The 21,941-nt window shown below is 49.1% G+C and overlaps 2 protein-coding genes across 6 annotated transcripts in view; both read right to left on the bottom strand.

Annotated features, from left to right (window-relative positions):
* Positions 1–21,941, bottom strand: part of LOC122680087 (apolipoprotein L3-like) — an 86,727-nt gene that overhangs the window by 54,310 nt on the left and 10,476 nt on the right. The window lies entirely within an intron of this gene.
* On the bottom strand, positions 262–14,883 carry LOC122680088 (apolipoprotein L3-like). Of its 5 annotated transcripts, none has more exons than XM_043881020.1 (6): positions 14,717–14,883; positions 11,482–11,517; positions 10,173–10,271; positions 6,825–6,931; positions 4,935–5,055; positions 262–2,268 (listed from the first exon to the last, which is right to left on the bottom strand). In XM_043881020.1, exons 4-6 carry the CDS (start codon positions 6,853–6,855, stop codon positions 1,404–1,406), a joined length of 1,017 nt encoding a protein of 338 aa, XP_043736955.1. In that variant the 5' UTR covers positions 6,856–6,931; positions 10,173–10,271; positions 11,482–11,517; positions 14,717–14,883; the 3' UTR covers positions 262–1,403. The 5 variants fall into 5 exon arrangements, with proteins under 5 accessions (XP_043736955.1, XP_043736954.1, XP_043736953.1 ...); XM_043881019.1 differs by lacking the exon at positions 11,482–11,517 and adding an exon at positions 7,113–7,153; XM_043881018.1 differs by lacking the exon at positions 11,482–11,517.

Here is a 21,941-nt window from a genome sequence, read left to right as displayed (position 1 = left end):
GGCCAAGACATTATATTAACCTAAATGTCTGTTGAGAGATTAATGAATAAAGCAAATGTGGTACACTTATACATATCATGGAATACTACTCAGCCATAAAGAAGAATGAAACAATATTATCTGTAACAATATGTAGGGATCTAGAGATTACTATACTGAGTGAAGTAAGTCAGACAAAGACAAAGATGTGACATTAACTTATATGTAGAATCCAGAAAATAGTACAAATGAACTTACTTGCAAAATAGAAACAGACTCATAGACATAGATAATGAACATTTTATCAAACTTTTCTGGGGATACACAAATTAGGAGATGGGATTAACAGATACACACCAGATAAACAAGGGCCTTCCTGCTGCAGTAGCATAGGAACAGTATTGAATATCTTGTAAGAAACTATAATGGAAATGAATAAAAAAGAATATAGATATATACATGCTTAGATGTTCTGTTGTGTGACTCTTTGCAACCCCATGGACTGTAGCATGCCAGGCTCCACTCTCTATGGGATTTTCAAAACAAGAATATTGGAGTGGGGTGTCATTTCCTACTCCAGGGAATCTTCTCTACCCAGGAATCAAACCTGTGTCTCTGCTTAATAGACACATTCTTTACCACCTGGGAAGCGCAGATAAATACATAGATACCTGTATAATAGAATCACGTTGCTGTATACCTGAAATTAACAGAATATTGTAAATCAATTATCCTTCAATAAAACAAACAAACAAAATAAGTCACTGCCTAAGTAAGATACATCAGCTAGGGCCACAAGTGAGTTGATGTTTTAGGTGAGGTCCAGAGACCACCAGCAGGGGAAGACTCTTCTTGCTGGGATATCACAGCCTGGGAAGGGCGATAGAGGAGCCCCTGCTCCTTCTGGATCCCAACAATCCTAACTCTCTGACTTTCTCCCATTGTCAACCCGTTCGTATACCTGGCCTTTTATAGCTAGTTCGCCTGCCTCTCCCTTTATTCTGCCTCCAGGGTTATCAATAGTACAAAGTAAGTGATTTCTGATGGGAGTGGAATTTGGGGGAAAATGGATGCATGTATGTGTATGACTGAGCCGCTTTGCTGTTCACCTAAAACTATCACAACATTGTTAATCGGCTATATTCCAACACAAAATAAAATGTTCTTAGTATGAAAAAAAGTGGTTTCTCCCTGCCTCTCATTCTCTCGTGCCCCCTCTTCCCTTAATCTAGGCTTCAGGCCCCTTCCTTCCCTCTCCTCATCCATCACCTACATCCATCCCTGCACTGCTGTGCTCAACCACAGAAATGCCAAATTCCTAACACCCAGCTTCATTAATGTGATCTCCCTCTTTCCTTCTAACAAGGTAACTGTGAACGTTAGCCCCTTATGTGTCCCTGGACCTCGCACTGCTCTGGGAATGGCTAAATCACGGCCTCCTGCAGACTCTCATAGATCTGGGTAAGCTCCTCCAACTTCTTCTCAGAATCCTGTGCCTGCTTCCTCAGACTTTTAGCTGTTACTGTCTTGGCACCATTGTGCAAGTGCTTTGACTCCCTCACCAGGAAGGCCACATCCACCAGAAGGAAGACCCCTGCAGTGGCCAAACCCATGATCCGGGCTCCTTTGGTTATTGTTGAAGCTGTGGCTTTCAAACCTGCCTGTATCTGCTCGATAGCTGGGACTGAGATCCTCCCAGCGCTCATGTAATTGTATGCACCAGAGCCAGAGTTGTCTTTGCCTGTCTCCAGGGTACAGATTTTCATTTCAATGCATTGTACAATTTCTGTGATTTCCTCTGTTGTCTCAACAATGTGGGGGTTGCTCTTGAGTACCTCTAGAAGAACCTTCCATTTCTTGACGACACTTGACATCATACCACTGGCTTCGGTTTCTGCTGATGACCTCTTCACATGTTCGATGATACTGGTGGACACACCGGTCACAGCCGCTGCTGCTCCCAGCCCTATCCCAGTGGCCAAGAGCACCACACTGGCCCCCGCTGTCACGGGTGCCAGAGCCAGGCCAACAATGGTCAGAATACTAGACACAGCACCGGTGCTGTGGGTCATCACGTTGGAGATGGTACATCTCTTATGCACCTTGTCAACCTTGTCTGCGAGCGTGTGGAACTTGCCTATGAACTCCTCCAGCTGCCGTTTCACCTGAGGAAACTTTTTCAGAAACCTCCTCCTGTCCAGTTCCTCTTTGGTGAGTCTTTCCTGGTCCTCCTCAACCAAGGCTCTTTTCAATTCCTTCAGATATTTGTGTAGTTCATTTGCGTCTTTCCTGTAACAGTGAAGGTCAAGGGATTAGAAAGGCAGTTTGCTTGCCTGTAAAATTGGCTCCATAATACCTATTCTGCATAAATACAAATATGTTGCTATCAATCAATTAGAAAAGCATTTTATAAATGTAAAATGTTCTATTTCAACCTTAAACATGTTTCATACTTTATAGATGCTGCATCTTGACATAGCTAAACTTGGAATAGGTAAACAAAGGTCACCTTAGGATACTGGCAAACTTAAGAGAGATATTTGAGAGAATTCCCAGGTGGCCCAGAGGTTACAACTCTGCACTCCCACTATCGGTCTTGACTCAATCCCTGGTTGGGGAATGAGGATCCCCAGGCCATATGGCTCAGCCAGAGAAAAGGTATGTGGTGAAGACGTCTCACAGGTGGGTCAACACCATCACTTCAAAAGAGTTTTTGGAGTGGGAACTCCACAGATAAACAAAGACACATAGCACTGGAGGAGAAAACCTTCATTTGAGGGCCTCGGTGTGTAGTGAGAAGTCTCCCTGCTCTTTGCCCTTGGCTACTGGGAAGTGGTCCCTAAGCCCATAGAATTCCGACTGATAGGCATGTCCTTGCCTGCCTGGGCCTTGGCTATGGGTCAGTCTGACAAGCTGACGAGTGACCCAAGGTCTGTGGGTCTCATGATGTCAGTTCTGCCATCTGGTAGAGCTGGACACCAGGGCACGAGTCTGACCTCCAGGAGGGGCTGGAGATGAGAGGTCAGGGTAATCTGGCTTTTAAGCAAGGTGAGTGTCCCTGATGGGCAGTGCTCTGTGCATCTTGTCACACACCGAATCCAGGTCAGTAACGTGTCCTGAGGACAATGGAAGCTTCATCTGTGAAACCTGCCCAGACTCTGCCCTCTGACTGGTGGGCACTTTTCTCCTTCCCTGTAATAAACTGTAGCTGGGATCATGAAGCTTTCAGTGAGTCCTGTCCATTCTATAGGGAATTCTTGAACCTGAGAGTTGTTTTGGGGATCCCCTAAATTTGCCATTGAAGTAAAAGTACGGGCAGTCCTGGGCATTGTGCTCTTAAGCTTTGTAGATTGGCTGTCTCTATGACTTAGAATTTTTTAAACCCCAAAAGTCAGAGCTCGAAGGCACCTTATAATCATTTGGTCTGCCATCTGCTGTCTTCTAAGCATTGTGCCATTGACCTTCTCAGCAGAAGGTCACTGGGTCCACCCACTGCCCCAGCTGACAGGAAAGCAGGAGATGTGCTATGAGCCCTTGTTTCCCTTGGACTCTCCAGCTCACCTCACTGAAATGTCACCCAGCACCCTCAATGGCTCAGGGGTCACCTATCTAACTCACAATTTACCTGGCGACAGCTCCACTGACCTGCAGCCCAGGCCATGTGCAACTTTGTGGAACCTCTAAAGATTCAAGGGATTTGAGGAAACACCCATCTGAACGGCTGAGCCTGAGGAGACCTGCATTTGCACAGCTGGTGGAGGAAGCGTTTCCTCTTGGGTGGGGATGCGTGAGGCTCCTCAGAATCCCTCAAATGACACACAGTCGCAGCCACTCACTGTGACCCTGGAGGGCTCCCTGAGCATGGCCTTCCACTGTTAGGTGGACTCCACGTAGCTTAGAAGAGGGTCGCGGATGGTGTGAGCAGCCAGGTCCCAGGCAGAGTGTGCAGACACGGTCACCCAGGGCCCTCTAGCCCAGCATGAGGGGATCCCATCAGGGAGGGAAGAAATGTCCCCCCCTCCCTCTCAGATGACCTCTGCTAGGGTCAGTCCTCTCAGTTTTGTGTCCTTAAGGCCCACTCTCCTCACTCAAGTCCTGGTCCTGCCGCCCAAGCCTCCCTACAAGTCTTCCAAACTGGATCCTCTGCTTCACCCTTATCCCTGGGTCTGACCCTGGTCCAGGCCTCCCTGGTCCTTTGGACGAGATGATTGCACTTGCTTCCCCACCTGTGACCCTGCAGTTCACTCTGAGGCCATCATCATAATCTATCAGATTGAATTGCTATTCCCACTGGACACAGGGCAGATCTGAGATTCAAAGTCTTAAACCCACAGGCCCAGGAGTTGGGCAGGGCTAGATCCAGGATCCCACAGCCTCCTCCAGCTCCTCTCTAGCCTCTCTGCCTTATAAGGGCCAGCAGAATCCTGCAGGGTTGGTACAGTTCCTAACATGGGGAATAGAAAGACTGCAGGCAGAAGCCCAGGACACAAATGGTGGTGTGAGGATTTTCTAACTTGTCCCAAAGGACATCCTGCTCGGTTCTCATCACCAGAAAGAAGACCCTTGAGCCCTGTCTCTTCCCAACAAATTTTCAAGTGTTTGTATTGATTGAGTACTTACTCTGTGTCAAGCATTATGGGAAGCACTTTACATACATGATCTCAGTGTCCTCACAATAAAAACGAAAAGATGAAGAAACTAAAGCAAAGAGTAGTTCAGTAACTTTTCCAAGGTCACATAACCTGAGCCTTCCTTGCAGGTTTCATCTCTTCTCAACCTCAGATGATGCACTGTCAGCAAATGACATGGAGGAAACATTCCTGATGGGATCTTGAGAAGGAACACCCTTGATCCCAACAATAGGGTCCTTCCTGGAGGAGGTGTGCCTGCCAGGAGGAAGCTAGCCTGGTGCTGGGGGACATGGGTGACCTTCCTGGGGCACCTGTGCAGGTTACCTGGACAATCTGTCCTCAGTCTTAAGTCTCTTCAGGAGTTTATTCAGTAGAAGTCCTAGTTCCTCTCTGCTCAGTTTGTCCCAGAGACATTCAACGACCTCCTCCAAAAAGATCTCAATATCTAGATGAAAGACAAGGGAATAAGATTAGAAGAATTTGTGGTGGAACATAAACATTATTGAGTATAAAGTAGTTAAAATTCATCTTGCTAGCAGCAGTCACCTGTGGTGCTCTTGGTGAGATCACCTAGGGTTATGGATGGACTGTCCCCCCACCCCCCAATTTTTGTTGAAGAGTTAACCACCTGGTGACCTTTTGGAAATAGGGCTTGTAAGGAGGTTAGGTGAAATGAGGTCCTATGTGGGATTCCCAAGGAGTTCTACTGGTAAGGAACCCGCCCACCAATGCGGGAGATATAAGAGATGCGGTTTGATTCCTGTGTCAGGAAGAACCCTTGAAGGGGGGCATGGCAAGCCACTCGAATATTCTTGTTTGGAGAATCCCATGGATAGAGGAGGCTGGCAGGCTGCAGTCCATGTGGTTGCAAAGAGATGGACATGATTGAGAAATTGAACCCACACACAAAGAGAAGAAAGAGCAAGTGTGATTTGTTATTTATCACTTCTAGAATAGACTTACAGCACCCTATAAATGAATCCTTTTATGTTTGGGCAGTGAAACAATTGAATACTCATGTTAAATGTGATAAAGAATGTAATGACTAAATAGCCTCAGATCACTGCAGGGTAATTATCCTCAAAGAGTTATCAAAATCCCTGTCTGATTTCAGAGATCTGGAGGTTATGGAATTGCAGGTAAGATATTGGCGGCCAGGCTATATATATATGTGGGGCTGGGACTTGATATAAAATGTGTTTCTTAGTAAATCCACACAAAGAGGCATTGTTCTTATTTCACAGAAGAGGAACTCAGTGAAACTGAGTGAAACTCAGACAGGAGAATGGACAGCCGAAGGCCACAGACCCGAAAGCTCTGAGGTTGAATCCAAGGTCAAGTATCAGACATTTGTTGTACATGACATTGAATCCTCCTTACATTTAAAACTCCTGTGATTTGTTCATTCTACTCTATAGCACACAATGGGGATTCTTTGCAACTCATTTTTGGTGGTGAGCATGCAGTAGTGTATATAGAAGTAGAAATATAATGTTGTACACATGAAACTTGGAAAACATTACAAACTCGTGTTACCTAATTTAAAAAAAAACTTTAAGACCACACGCCATTGAGTAAAACTACCATGTGAGAGGATTCCTGCTTCTGACCACAGACTCTAGGATGGACAGGGGAGGGGATCAACCAGGTCGAGGAGGGGTGGAGCCATATGTGATCCCCATTGCCCCTCCCTTCTAGCTGGGAGGCGGGAAAGGCCAGACTAGGGTTCAGTGCAGGGTCCACTGACCCTCACAGAGTGGCTGGGCTGGTGGCTGGGCAAGAGCTGGAGGAAACAGCTTCTGTGGTGATACCTCAGGTTCTGGGAGCAGCAGGAGGCTAGAGCCAAGAGAGAGAGCAGGAGAAGCTCCAGTGATGCTGGAGGACCTCCTCTCCCAGGCCTGCCTTGCCTCGGAGACTCCCATCTGCTGTCCATTCTCCGTGTGTGCTCTCCTGGCCTCTGTTCTGAGTCACTTGCTGGATGATGGGAGAGGCAGAAAGTCAGCACCTTGGTCATGGATCCTGAGAGGGCCAGGAAGGAGGATGTGGGCAGACCCCAGGGTGAGGGGAATCTCCTGGTCTCTCTTGGAAGCTCAAGGATGCCTATCCATCCTCTTTGTGGTTCTTGATTACTCTGGAGTTTAACCCAGCCTGGAAACACCACCTTCAATCCTGGGGCACAAGTAGGAACTTTCCAGAGAAGAGGCAGCTGACTACCTGAGCAGTGTCCGAAGTTTTCTGAGCTCATGGTGGAAGCAGGGGCTCTCAGTGACCTCTCTTCAACCCCTTGTCTGCATCAGGCTGGAAGCAGTGTGACCTCACCCCTGAGGAAGAGAAAACAGACTGTGAGCTCCACTGTGAGGGTGCAGTGGCTTCAGGGAGCAGCGAGGCACAAGTTATCTGGCAGGTTCCCCTTGGACGGCCACCAGTGCCTCCAGGGACTTAGCCCAGTGTGGTTCTCTGTCTCTTGGGCTCACTGGTTGTTAGTTCAGCTATGTCATTTACCTCCTACAGCTCCTTCCAAGCCACATCAGAGTCCTGCTCTCCTGTTGGGGCACAAGGAGAAGTTTATCAGACAGGAGACAGGCATCTGTGAAGTTACAGGAACGATCAAACCAGAGACTAGAAGAACAGATAGGAGGTGATACTCTGGAAATGAAGTGAGGTTGGGACACCTGTGTTTTCAAATCGGTAATAACTAATATTAATGATAATATTGATCCAGAGTCCTTGACATGGAGGCTCCTGAAGCTCACATAAACTTAGCTCAGTCCAAGTTTTCATGCTGGTGCCAAAGTCTGGACTGGAACCTGAGTCTTTCTGATGCAAACCACACATTTGTGATGACTATGCTCTACCCCTCTATTATACAAAAATATTTATTTGTGGATATATGTTAATTGGTCAATGACTCTTTTCATTCCAAAATGATGAGCTCCCTGTGCTCAAGTCTCTCCTTGATAAAGTTCCTGGTGATACAGCTCCCACAGCCCAGATCCTCCTTGCTTCTGCAAGAGTCTTTTTTTCCCACAAGGGCCTGGAGTCCCACCAGCCCTGCCCCAATTCCTGTCTTCCTGCTCTGAGTGGCTGAGAACACCTGCAGGTTTTCTTTCCTCCTTGCTTTCCCCTCCTGAATATTGGACTTGATGTAGCTTCTAATCCTTTATGTAAATAATAGTGCAAAGAATATTCACCTTGTATAAAACTTCAACTACATCTGAGACTGTATCCTTAAGCTATATCTAGAAGTAGAATTAAGATCAGATGGCATCAACACCTAACAAATTTCCATACCTAGAGCCAAATGCTATGCAAAGAACCTGTAGCAATTTATGTTCACACTTATAATATATGAGGGTGTTCATCCTTTCAGATATACACATTCTCAGTGGTCGTTCTTAAAAAAAAGATCATATCTTTATCATTAAATAATTTATTTTGGTTCTGCATGTGATTGTCTTGCCATGGAAGATGAGGAAGGAAAGTTAGTGTTGATGACATTTAGCTACAATTTTTAAGAAAGCAAAAGAGCATCTGTGAACTACTCCTCTGAGACTTGACTGAAATGATGGTAAAGGTATATATTGGTATAATACCCTCTACTGATAAGAGTGCGTGGTTTCCATAGTTTAGTGCTTATCACGTTCACCTAACACAAAAAAGCGCTCGGTTCAAAATCGAGTGGAAACATCTTCACTTGGGATTCCCTTGTGGCTTAATGGGTACAGAATCCACCTGCAAATCAGGAGACGTGGGTTCAGTTCCTGGGGTCGGAAGATCCCCTGGGGAAGGGAACGGCTACCCACTCCAGTATTCTGGACTGGAGAACTCCATGTACTATGTAATCCAAGGGATCACAAAGAGTCAGACATGACTGAGCAACTTTTACTTTCATGGATAAGAGCAACTTATGTTTGTGATTGTTGCTCTGCAATTGGTGTCGCCTTCGAAACTTTACCAATGGTACCTCATATGTTATTCCATTAGCTTTTGAGATGTGTACCATTGTATCCTCATTTACAAATAAGGAAGCTGACACATAGGTGTTACCTGACTTACCTAAGTTCAGAAGTCTTGCCCTTGGTACACTGGTTTGACCCCACTCACTGGGTCAAGAACCCATAGCCTGCCTCTCTTCCCTCTGCTGCTAATAAAAACAAGCATGGGAACAATAAGAGACCAGAGTGTTTAACAAATATTTGAAGACTCACTGAATGGAAAAGTGATAGATGAATAAAGAGGAGTGCAGTAGAGGTGTAGAAACAGGGACTTTGTTCACAGGAGAGAAGAATGGTCTTCTCGGCAGAGCCTCAGAGAGGGAGCAAGATGAGAGGGAATCTGAGGGGAGAGCATGTCACAAGCTCATCAACCCCACATCCCATCCTGTATTCACAGCAGCCTTCACTCTTCACCAGACTTTTAGAAGGTTACTTGACATTGAGATGCAGGAAAAAAAATAGATTACATCTTTGTTTAATTATGGAGGAAGGTAAAGGATACCCATGAGAGAGACAGACGTGGGATCAAGGAATCAGGAACATCAATCCAGTGGGAAGGGAATCCAAGGATCCCAGCTGGGCGTGCAGCAGACCTAGAGAGAAACCAGTCCAGAATGGGATAAGAAGTCCAGAGTCTGTGGGGACAAGGGACTCGATACCACATGAGGCACAGTTGGAAAGAAATGGAGGAAATGTTGAAGAGAAACAGTGCAAGGGGTGAAGATGAAGACAGTGAAAAACATCAGGAAAAAGTAAAGCACAGGAGGAGAAGGGGGCGACAGAAGATGAAATGGTTGGATGGCATCACCGACTCAATGGACATGAGTTTGGGTTAGGCTCCAGGAGTTGGTGATGGACAGGGACTCCTAGTGTGCTGCAGTTCATGGGGTCACAGAGTCGGACACGACTGAATGACTGAATTGAACTGAACAGCTGAGAAGCATGTGCAGCTATATGGTACACGTTAGCTCTTAAAAAATGTATTACAATATCACAAAAAAATGTAAACTCTTTTGTGTGATTTTTTAAAAAAATCCTAAGGTAAATATATCTATGTCCAAGTCCTTTGGAGACTGTTTTAAAACTGAAATAATATTAACATATATAATATGATACAACTAACAGATGTATAATACAGTGATTCAAAAATCTTAGTTTTATTTCATTTATACTCATTATAGAATAATCTTTATCTTTTTAAATGAAACAGAGTATTTAAATATGTGAAGAAAATGTACTTGTTAATTTAAAAATCGAAATACACTTCTAGACCTTGGGAGCCAAAGCACTGAAGGCAGGAGGAGGATTAATATCTCAGTTTACAAAGCTGGGAATCAAGAAATAGGAGGTCCAGTCGAGAGCATAGGAAGCAAAGATGTAAATAAAGTGCTTACAAGTGCAAAGCTTCCTAACAGAGGATATACAATTAGTGGAATAATGATATAAGAAGAAGAAGGGGACAGGTATAATACAAAGTATAGAAATAAATGAAATCCTTATTTTTCCTAATAAAAATAAATAAATAGTATCAAATTTAAGTCAAGAAAAAGCAAAATGCAATACCTACTACTTATTAGTGATTGTGGTTGATGACTTCCCACTTTGTACCAGCCACCTTCGCAATTGCTTGGTATGAATTCACTTCCTTTTAGTTCTCACAATGATCCTATAAGAAAGGAAACTGACACTCAGAGAGGTTAAGTAATTTCCTCTAAGCACCCAGCTAGTGCTAGAGCCATAATCCAAATCCAGGTTCCTGTCTCCTGTGCACACATTCTCACACTATTTCACCTTCCAAAGTAGTAATATCATTTGAAGAGATTGATTAACTATCTAAAGAAGAAGCTTTTCCTTGGAAGAAAAGAGCAGAACCCTCTGTATAAATTGATCTGTTTTAACCATATGCACTTAGGACTAGATTTTATTAACTGTAAGATAGCAGAAGTCACTTCATAGTAGTTAATAACCCACAAGATTGGTCTGATTTCTAGTGCCACCACCTTAAAGGTGATGGAAGCAGCTGAATTAAATGCCAACAAGAAGTGTGTGGCTCCTGCTGTGACAACTGTCAGTGTAGGACACATGTTTGTGTTGATGAAACTCATTCAGTCAGTTCAGTCGCTCAGTTGTGTCTGACTCTTTGTGACCCCACGAATTACAGCATGCCAGGCCTCCCTGTCCATCACAATCTCCTGGAGTTTACTCAAACTCATGTCCATCGAGTCGGTCATGCCATCCAGCCATTTCATCCTCTGTCATCCCCTTCTCCTCCTGCCCCCAATCCCTCCCAGCATCAGGGTCTTTTCCAATGAGTCAACTCTTCACAAGAGGTGGCCAAAGTTTTGGAGTTTCAGCTTCAGCATCAGTCCTTCCAATGAACACCCAGGACTGATCTCCTCTAGGATGGACTGTTTGGATCTCCTTGCAGTCCAAGGGACTCTCAAGAGTCTTCTCCAACACCACAGTCCAAAAGCATCAATTTTTCGGTGCTCAGCTTTCTTCACAGTCCAATTCTACGTCCATACATGACCAGTAGAAAAACCATAGCCTTGCCTAGATGGACCTCTGTTAGTAAAGTAATGTCTCTGCTTTTTAATATGCTGTCTAGGTTGGTCATAACTTTCCTTCCAAGGAATAAACATCCTTTAATTTCATGGCTGCAATCATCATCTGCAGTGATTTTGGAGCCCCCCAAAATAACCTTGTTCTCTAGTAAAGTAGGCATGAAAACAGAGTTAAACAATAATACTGAGAGTGAACATGCTTGACTGAAAAGCATGAGTGGACTGTAAACAGCTATTGTCCAGCAGCATCTTGCCCACCGACAATGTGCACCCAAGGGCTTCCGTCCCCTCAAAGGAAGGAAGACCCCTTACCGGGGAGATGAATCCCACAGGCCGGCATCTCTGCTCCTGCAAAGGCAAGGATGCTCTTGAAGATGATCAGAGAAGCGGTCATAAGGGGGCATCCACATGTAATAATAATAATAATAAAAGATAATGATTGCTATGAATATGTTTCATTGAGACAGGCTGAGTTTGTGAAAGGCCATGAGTTCATGATAATATTCAAATGAGAGGACTTTAGAAAAGTGTGGTCAAAAAGAGAGAGAAAAGTTAAAAAGAATGCTAGTGGTTATGCAGGGGACGCAAGGCAAAAGAGAGATGGGATCGATCCCTGGGCAGGGAGGATCCCCTGGAGAAAGAAATGGTTGCCCACTCCAGGACTTTTGCTGGGAAGCCCATGGAGAGAGGAGCTGGGAGTGCTGCATCCATGAGGCTGCGAAGAGCTGGACACATCTGAGCGGGTACCTTTCTTTTGTCTCTATGGTTCAAAGAACAGTGAATGTGTTGGGAATATTCTGTGTTAACTGAATTTAATAATAAGAGGCATCTTAAAGTCTATGGGTATATTCGTCTCTGTTTATTTACACGAATGTTTATAAAGGATTGAGAAAGAAAGAACCCTTGACATCCCGAGGCTGACCTGGTATCACAACAGGGTGATGCTCTTCTCCTGTTGGATGTAAAGGCTCTCATAGAACTCCAGCCTCACACAGGGTCACCCTGAGAGCAGGAGTGAGGAGACAGCAAACACCCATCACTGCGCCCTCAACCACACCTCGCCCCCTCCCTTGGCTGAAAAGCATGACTGCTCCTTCTTTACCCATTACAGCTTTATCCTCGCTCGGTCTCCCCTCTCCACTGATGGAGTTACTGAGACCCCACTGGTAGTGCTGCCCCCCATTCTCTGCAGCACCCAATCTAGAGCAACCCCATTTCCTTAGAGCTCCCCCCAAATCCCCTTACCTAAGCTCCACTCCTAGAATCTTTCTTTCTACCCCTTCCTCTGTGATGCCCAGAGCTCTCCCTCAGAAGAGTCACATCAGCTTGTGTTTAGGGGGTGTGCCTGGTGGCGAAGGCTGGGGGCAGTGTCACGTGGCTGTGTGAGAATTCACAAGGCAGGCCCTCCTCCAAGAGGATGGGAGAGGAGAGCTGGCTGCCCCCCTTCCTCCTTCTCTGTCCAGAAGGTGAAAGACCCGAGGTGCCAGGTCAGCCTATTGAAATCATGAAACATGAGAAGAGAGTCAAGTCAGAAAAAAGAGGAGGGATCAGGCAGAAGGGCCGGCTCCTGGATGATGACAAACAATTGTAAATGCGTAGAACACTGGACTCATCCTTGCGTCATTCCCTCCCATTCTTGGCCTGGTCCTGACCCTTGTCTGGGGCCTCAGCTGGGTGTGGACTTCGTCAGTGCTTCCTCTGCTTGATTCTGTCCAGGGCATCCTCCTCTGTTAGTTCTGATTGGTCCTTTTATGGAAACGCTGTTGGTGGGAGAGGGGAGGACTCCGGAGAAGCCTGTCCCTGCTCAGCTGCATGGCCAGTCATGCATCCCTCCCCTCCTCATGGGCAGACAGATTCTCCCCAACAATCTCCCTCATGTGCCTGAAGTCATGCTCCCTGGGAAGGGAAAGCGGCGTTAAGAAAGTCCCTAGCCCAGCACCCAGACCCTCCCGACTGTCCCAGCTCCTGTCTTCCTCACACTCTCTGTCTCCACAGGGCCTGCTGCAGGAGACTGACACCTCACTTGGCACAGGCTGCCCCTCCCCATGAAACGTGTTTCCCCACTGGCCTCACTATGTGACGGGTTACTTGTCCCTGGAGGCCCAGCTCCTAGCCTCCCCCTGCCAGCTTCCCCCAGTTCCTCTCCAGCTCCTCTTGAAGGTCACACTTTCCTGGTTGTGTTCCATTTTTGCCTAGTTCCTCCAGGTCTGAGAACCCTACCCACATCATCAGGGGCCCTGTCTGTTCTCTGCTGCTCCTTCTGTCCACGACCTCTGGGCGCCATCCGCCCTCCTGGGCATAGCCTGGCCAAAATATGAGGGGTGGGACCCCTTCTGGGGACATGAAACAACCAGCTTCTCAGTGACGCAGCACAAGCCCAGGTCCCCCTGTGAAAGTTAGAAAGGGAGGGAGGGTAGAAGGGGGACAAAGAGGAAGAGAATGGAGAAGAGGTGGAGAAGAAACTAAAGATCCTAATCAATCAATCATTCAAAAGGATCCAATGTAAACCAGAGAGAAAAAACCAAAGGGACTGAAGGAAGCATTAAAAATAACATTGATTTGAGGAAACCTTTCTAAATACACACATTTCACAAGATATAAAGGAAATTCTGACCTACTGGACTCCTGGAAATTAAAATTGCCAAGGATACCCTAAACCAGGTCAGAAAAAACATCCGCAACCACAGCAAAAATAGAAATCAGCTTTTAAAACCTTAGTAATAGAATAGAACAACCAATTGCCCAGGAGGTAGCTTGCCCAGGGTCGCACAGCTCTCTGTGGGCAGAGAGGAGGCCAAGACCAGGCCTTTGGACATGGGTACGAAGGAGGGGTGGGAATGTAGTTTTAATAGCAAATATTTCTAGGTTGTCTCTGCTGGTATAAAACATAGATCTAAGCTCATGCCCCTCCTGTTATACTGATGTCTGTAGAGTTTGGCTTTTTATGTTAATATTGCCATACCAGGATTGCATGTGGACCTTGTGCAGTGAGCCCTTCTCACTTCTTCTAGCAGGGCCATCTTCCCCACACAGGCCCTCCCACCACCCACATCCTGAGCAGAGGGCTCCGTGAACACAGGAAGCCAACGCCCTTCGACTCCCCGCTTGGTTTCCTGTCTCTCTTCAGGCCGCAGTCACCCCCAGGGCCTGGCACTGAGCCTCCACTCAGAGGCAGGGTTTTTCAACAAATCTTGATTCCTTGTAACTGAAAAGAAATCCCCTTTCCCCCATCAGCCCCAGCCTAGCTCCCTGGGGGCAGCTTCATGGTGACCGTGTCATAGGAGGGAGACTCTGACTCCCCTGTTCTCCTCCACCCTTCTGCTTCCTCCAGTTTCCTAAAGTACTGAGCACCCCCAACACCCACCTTCCTCCTGGGCTCACCACTCACATCTCAGGAGTCCACGTGCTGAGCTGAGCCCACCGGGACGGGTGCCGCCCACCTTCTGCTCAGTTCAGGGGCCCTCGCTGGGAGGAAGCCCTCAGACACACCTGCCTCCACATCCAGGCTCTGCCCCTGCTTCACCTGCTGCCGCGGCCATGGCCTTACCTCTCTGAGCTTTCAGTTCCCTTCTGTCAACTAGTGACATCATGCTTTCTCAGACATTCATCCTGAGGATGGGGAGATGGGCAGGGTCCTGCCCCCCTGCCTACCCAGGCATCTTCCTATGGCTGTCAACAAGATCCAGATGTTCTCAGCTGTGCAGATGCAGCCACTGGCTGTGTGTCTCTGCAATGACCTCACACACCCTCTGGGCCCAGATATACTCTGGGAAGCAAAACTGAAAGCAAAACCCTCACTTCTGAGTGGTTCAAGTCAAACAAACACCCTGCTCACCAGGCCCCGCCCTGGGACTATTCCCACCTCCAGCTGACCCCCTTAGAGAAACAAGCTTAGTCCTGACATTCCACAACCTTCTTGACACAGTCCACTCCGTCTCAGGCTCCATGAAGGTAGACCTGTCACCCCACACTGTGAGTCCTTTGGCAAATCACTGCTCCCCCCATTTCCATCTTCTCACCCCTCCAACCCCACACTCACCAGCCTGCCTGCCTCACTCACCTTCATGCCTCCAGCATGAGGTGCAGTCCTAGAGCAGACCAGTTGCTCAGTGCATACTGGTCATACTCTGCTGCTGAGGGCCACGTGAGGTGGCTTCTATGATTCACTCACACTTCTAGGTTCTTCTGTGAATGACACCTGCTGCATCCAACCAGGAGAAATGCTTTCTGCAAAGCCCAAATCTGGAATCACCTCCTCTGAGAAGCCCTCTGTGACCTCTCCTGTAGAGTCCACTGTTTCCTGTTTTGCTCCCATGGTACCTGGAAGTGGGGCCTAAGGCCACCGTTCAGCCATTCTTCCCATGCCCTTCCCCCTTCACCTTTTGACAGATCCCTCTAGACTTTGCCCTGCTGGCAGGGACGGAACTAGTGCCTTTAGTCCACATGAGGAGGGCTGCCTTGGTGGTCACTGCCATTAGGTGGATGCAGAAGTTCGTGGGAAGGGCTGAGAGCATGCTGCCCTTTTCTACCTTGGCTTCTTTCCACCTGAACACAGATATTTTTCTCTCCAAATGGAGGACTTTTATCAGAAAACCAGTGTCCTGGCAACTCAGAGAAGTCTACAACGGAGAGCTGGCCCTGCCCCCTGTTTGGTTCCTGAGCAAAGAGCCTCTGTGGACGGGGGTCTGAGCGTGTGCCAGGCACTGTGCTCGCCCCGTCCACCCCTTTCCTGCTGAAATCTCTCATTACCTCTAGGAGTGTTGGCTCCGTTTCACGGATGAAGAAATGGAGAATCAAGTTCCCACAGTCTGAGAGTCCTGTAGCTGGACTGCTGGTGAACTTCTCGGGTTGCCTCAAGCAGAAGTGACTGCAGTGGACCTGGATGCCCCATGGAGGCCCGCCTGCCCTTCCCCCAGGGCTGATTCACCCCAGGAAGTGTCCCTGGGCCATTATGGTCCCCACCATCCAGGACTGAGGGAGGGACAGAAGATTATTCCATGAGGATAGCCAACCATAGTTTGGTCTTAAAGCCAACTGTTATGTATCTGATGTGTTTTGCAGCTAAGGGCGCTGAGAGCAGGGGAGAGGCGGGCGCTTTGTTTTAGCAACTCAGGGACTTGTGTTTGGTGGGAGAGTGTCAGCAGCTCACGTCCTGCAAACATTCACTTGACACCCTGTTCCCAGGGCTAAGGGCTCAGGCCAGGACAGACGCCCCAGAGCCCAGACACAGAGGAATCAGGGGCACACGGGCAGCCGCCCCGCCCACTGACCTGCGCAAGTCCGCCCCTCCCCCACAGGAGCCGCCGGGACACCAGCGCGCCTCCCCCCGGGGCTCGGGGTGCTCTGAGGACAGCCGGCTCTGGGTGTCACCCCTACAGAAGGGACACAGGGAGGGACAGTGGGAGGCAGGGGTTTTTCCTGCAGGGAAAATCAGAGTGCAGTCACCCCTCCCGCCTGCTCACTTTAAACCTCAGGCAGAAACCCAGGAAGCAGGGGGGCGGGAAAGCCATGTGGCCTCCCCGGGAGACACCTGCCTGCATGAGGGCGCCCAGGCGCCCCTTCCTCAGTGCCTCCACCACGGGCCAGCTGGGGGCCCTGAGCCGCTGGTGGGCATCCCGGGACTCACTTCCCGGGCGGGTAGCCCCCGCATCAGGCCTGGAAGCCGATGATGACGTCTGTGATCTCCAGGTCCCGCTCCTCATCCAGATGGGCTAGGATGGCTGCCCAAAGCCGACCTTGCTCTGGCCCCTGTGGTACAGGTTGCTCTCGAGCTCCAGGGCCTTGATCTGGAGAGGAGATCTGGCCTCTGACCACATCCACCCCAGCCACCACGCAGTCCTGGAGAAAAGCCAAGGCCCTGGATTGGTCTTGATGCTCTGTGGGCAGACTTCTCCTGGTGCAGGGAAAGTGGGTGGAGGGATGCCACGTAGAGGGCACATGGGGGCCAGCAAGATCCAGGTAAGGAGTCAGACTTGTAGAGAAACACAGAACCTGGGCCCTGAAGGGATCTTACCTGCTGGCATCTTTGTCTCCATGCATTTCTAACAAAGGTGGCAGTGGACATCGGGGCTTTGGTAGCATTACCCTAGGTAATTAGGGAAAGTGTGTTTCTTTAAACAGGTAGTTTAAAGTCAAGAGGGGCTTCGACATACTTAGGAACCTAAGGAGTGAAGCGGGGGAAGCCAAGAAAGTGGGGCCAGGTGCAGGATGGCACACAAGGGCCACAAGTGGCTTGGGAGCAGCGCTGTGACAGGACGAGTCTCTCATCAACAGTTGTCATTGATGAGGAGGCTGGGCCCAGACTGGGTGCAACCCAGTATCCGAATGTAACCAATTGTTAGACACTCTGTGCAGGCAACACAGTTTGCAGAGGAGAGCCAGTTTTCGTCTCAGCCAGGACCTCCACAGGCTGAGGACACCCCTGTTCAATTAGGTCCAAGCCCTGGGATCCAGTCACTGGAGGCTGGGTGCCAGGTAGTATGCAGTCAGCTCTGCTATTTGCTGCCCATAACTTTGGCAGTAACAAAGCCAACAATGCCTACAGCTGTGACCCTCACCCAGGGGGCTGTGTTACACTCCCTACAGTTTCCCAACCCTCACCTGCAGATATCCAGGGATGTCTGGAAAAGGCAGCCCCAGAGGCTTGGGAGGTAGGAAGGGCTCCAGGGAGAGAAGTTCATATCAAAGATCTTGAAGCCAGCGCTGTCCAGGATCCCTATGAACGAGACGCCCTGCCTCTTGGTCTTGTCCAGAGCCTTGTTGATGCACAGGACCAGCCAGTGGAACATGCGCTCCTTGGTGGCCTTGGCCAAGTTCTTGGTGGCAAAGTCAGCTTGCAGGGACACTAGGGGCAGGTCGCGGTGGGGGTGGGATGGGTCAAACATAGGGAGCTGTTAAGCGCTCATTCCCTTTACACTAACAATGTCATCTGCAGGGCCCACCTCCAGAAAAACAGCATCAAAGATGAGAAAAAATCTTCATACCAAAAATATGTTCACTCCAGTGTTATTGAAAATGAAGGAAGTTGCAAGAGCCTAAACTTCCAACAATATGGGAAGAGCAAACTTAGACATTTGCAAAGTGTTTTGTTCAAGTTGTTGTGAAGCCATGGACTGTAACTTGCCAAACTCCTCTGTCCATGAAGTTCTCCAGGCAAGAATACTGGAGTGGGTTGCCATTCCCTTCTCCAGGAAGTGTTCCCAACCAAGGGATATGAACTCGGGTCTCCCGCATTGTGGGCAGATTCTTTAGGGTCTGGCCACCAGGCAAAGACCTTTTTAAAATATAGGGATGAACTAAAGTATATACTAAGAAATGACAAGATTTTTGAGGTTTGCTTCTAAAACCATAGCTGTAATGTAGGGAGATGTCCAATAATCTTACTGGGGGAGTTATTTTACTTCTCCAGGTTTTACCCCACTTCCTGAATCTGAACTGTTAGTTGTAGTGTTTTCATAATGAAATATACAGCTTCTTTAAGTATCAGGTTAAAGAATGGTTGGTAATAACACGTCTGCTGTCTTTCAAAAACAATGCCCCTATCTTTGGAGGGAGGGCTCTGCCCAGACTCAGCTGTGATCACCAGTGTGAGGTCCAGGACAGCACCCTTTGGAAAAGAACAAGTTAATATGAACTTCCAGGCATTGTTGAGAGATGGGAGCAGGATCTTAAAGATGCCCAACACAAAGGCATGAGAGAAACATGAAATTGTCAGCAGAGGCTCTGCCCAGAGGCGCGTAGGTCCTCGGTGGCGGGCACACGTGTGCAGCACACCTCACTGCCCGTCTCACCCACGTGGGACAGGACAGCAGGTGGGGACAGACAGCTGCATGGGCTGGGCTCCCAGGGGGGGGGTACACTGCCCTGGGCCAGGATGAGCTGTGCTACAGAAACACCACAGGCTTGCTTCACTTCCTCCTGGAACAGGACACCCTGCCTTCTCCTGACCAATCAGCTCAACATGCATCAGGGAGGAGGCTCAAGGTACCGAGAGGGCCCACCCAGAATGGCCCTTCCCAGGCAGGGGCCTCAGCCACTCACTTGGTCCCTGGGCCCAGCTTCCTCCTGTTCTCCAGGGGGGTGATACCACCTGCTCTCAGAGGGGAAGTGAGGACCTGATGAGGACCCAGGTGATGGTGCTGAACAGCGATGGCCCAGCCTAGGCTCCCCAGGCGTGAATTTCCCTGCAGGAAAGAGGAACAGGGAGTGGGATCCCAGTGAAGACTGGTATCAGGGGAGCAATGTTCCTGGAGCCCAGGGTCTCTACTGCACCTCCTTGTTGCCTGCACATATATAACATGCATGCAGAATGCTGAGAAAGGAGCCCAACAGAGCAGGAGAAGCACTAGCATTGAACTGGGGCCCTTTACCCCTGACATCCCTGCAACGCATAGCAGGTGGAGATGATTCGTGTTTGTCTCCAGCTGGGGAAGTATATGGGGTCTTACTGTCCTGTGTGGGATGGTTGGACCCAGAACAGCATGAGGAGAGTCATTTCTGTTGGTCTGAGAAGAGGGACGTGTGCATCCAGGAAGCACTAAATCTGAAGCCTCTCTTCCTGAGACTTTGCCCAGGGTTTGGGTCCCTGTTAATCATTCATCTTCTTCATCCTTCAGCCTGAACTATTAATCCAAGGATATTTCCCCAGGCCCAAGTTATTCTGTCTCCTGGGAACTTGACACTGAGATTCCAGGTGTTTGGACCTAAGCCCCTGCTCACGGGACCTCAGGGGCCAGACTGTGGGATCCTGGAGGGGGACCTGTCCTGCTTCCTGTCCTCCCTGAACTGTGCATGTTGGGGACTTCTTTCTATTCTCTGACCTGGGCTTCTTCCCTCCCAGTGCACGCTCTTCTGTGCTCACTCAGCCAGACTCAGTCTCTGTTGCTCAGAACCACAGGGCTCTCACCTGACATGCGTCACCGTGGAGTTGGATCAGCCGCACAGTGAGCTCAATGGGGTCCAGCTCTAAGGGCTCAGGGGAGATGGGGGGACACTGAGTGGCTCTGTACCCGGTGCCTGAAACCTGCCCAGAGAAGTCTGTGCAGGATGGGAATTCTCCAGGAACTGAGGAAGGACTGATGAAGGAATGAACTCACATGTCTGAGGGTCAGGCAGGCGATGGCCATGACTGCTGACGTCTTCAGGAAGGAATGAGAGTGGTTGGAGCCTCAGGAAAACAGGGCTGAGAGGGAGTCAGAGGCACTGAGGACAGTCTTCTGAGGGAGGTTTGGACAAAAGTGTGGAGAAGGCTCTGCAGCACATGGGGAGGGACTTAGGAGACATCCTGGGATCATTTCCAGGTCCCGCGTCTCTGGCTTCCTACCCTGGGCTCCAGGTGTGGGAGCCTGTTAGGTGCTCACATGCTCCACACATGGAAACACAGAGAGTCAGTGCCCCGTGGAGCAGGCCCGTGGGCTTGAGAGCAACACCCAGATGCTCCCCTCTCCTCCCTGCAGAGGAGGAGCCTGAGGCATCCCGAGAAGGCTCCTCAGAAGGTCCTGGCAGGTGCAAGACCAGATGGGTGACCAGGTCAGAATATGGTCTTGGATGGACTTTCGCTCCTTCCTGCCCACTTCCCGAGCCCCTCAGTCCTGCTCCTGGGGATGGAGTGAGCCTGGCATCCAGCTCTGCCCTTGGTCCCTCACGGCTCCAGCAGGCTAGGCTGCAGGGAGGCTTTGAATGTCTGTGCTCAGAGTCATGGGCAGCCATGGAGGCGTGGAAGCAGGTAGGGCTAAGATCAATATTCTAAAGAGTCATTCTAGTCCCCTGTGGGGAATAGACAGGTGAGGCAGGTCAGTCCCCCAAGGTAAACACAAGAAGACTGTTCTGGAAGTTCATGCAGGAGTCCTGCGGAAACATGAAGGCAGCCTGGGTGAGGTGTGTGCTGTCTCTCTCTGCCCCTCTGTTTATCGCTGACCCTCTCTCACAATGCACACAAGCCCTCTGTTCTCAATCACCCTTGGGTGCCCGTGTCCATCCTTGTCCCCAGGGCTGGAAGAGGAGTACCCCTGTGTTCAGCCCAAGTTAGATGACATGGGCTCCCCCGTGCGTCCCACGGAGGCTGCAGGGCTCCAGGGGCTTAGGGAAATGATTGGATGGGAGCCCAGCAGGCAGGCAGGAGGAGCCAAGGAGGACGTGCTCCCTGAGATCCCGGGAGACAGGCTCGTGGAGAAGGAGGTCAGGCATCTGGAGCCCAGGTGAACCCATCAGTCAACTCAAGGAAGCCTCAGTGAATCAGAGTCTATAGAACACAAGGTGGAGGGAAGCAGAGCAACCTGAAATATCTTCTCCAGCCTCACCCCCAGCTGAAGAAGACAGCGAGGGTCAGAGAGTCGTGTCTGTTGGCCCCAGGCTGTTTCATCTCCTCACACACCGCAAAGTTCCTTGGCTTGTTTCTGCCTCCTTGCTTCATCCTTTTTTCTCTTTTTTTAAATCAACCTCTGTTCCTACTCCACACTTGGATTTTCATGGAAACTTCACTGGTCTCTCAGTGCACTGTGGACTCAAAGAGCACCTAGCTACTTGTCACCTGTTCCCCCCACTGTGCTGTCATCACCACTGCTGTCACCAGCGTCATCACCATCATTGTCATCAAGAGTCACTGCCTGAAGATCTACATAGACAATTCTCCATGCAGACGTACAGATGGCCACAGGGACATGAAAACATACTCAACATCACTAATCATTAGAGAAATGCAAGTCACACTACAATAAGGTATCTCCCTTACAGCAATCAGAGGGGCCATCATCTACATCTGCAATGCTCTGAGG

Source organism: Cervus elaphus, chromosome 22, assembly GCF_910594005.1.
Source record: "Cervus elaphus chromosome 22, mCerEla1.1, whole genome shotgun sequence".
Lineage (NCBI taxonomy): Eukaryota > Metazoa > Chordata > Mammalia > Artiodactyla > Cervidae > Cervus > Cervus elaphus.
The sequence above is the reverse complement of the archived record's forward strand: the minus strand, read 5'-3'. Positions and strand labels throughout refer to the sequence as shown.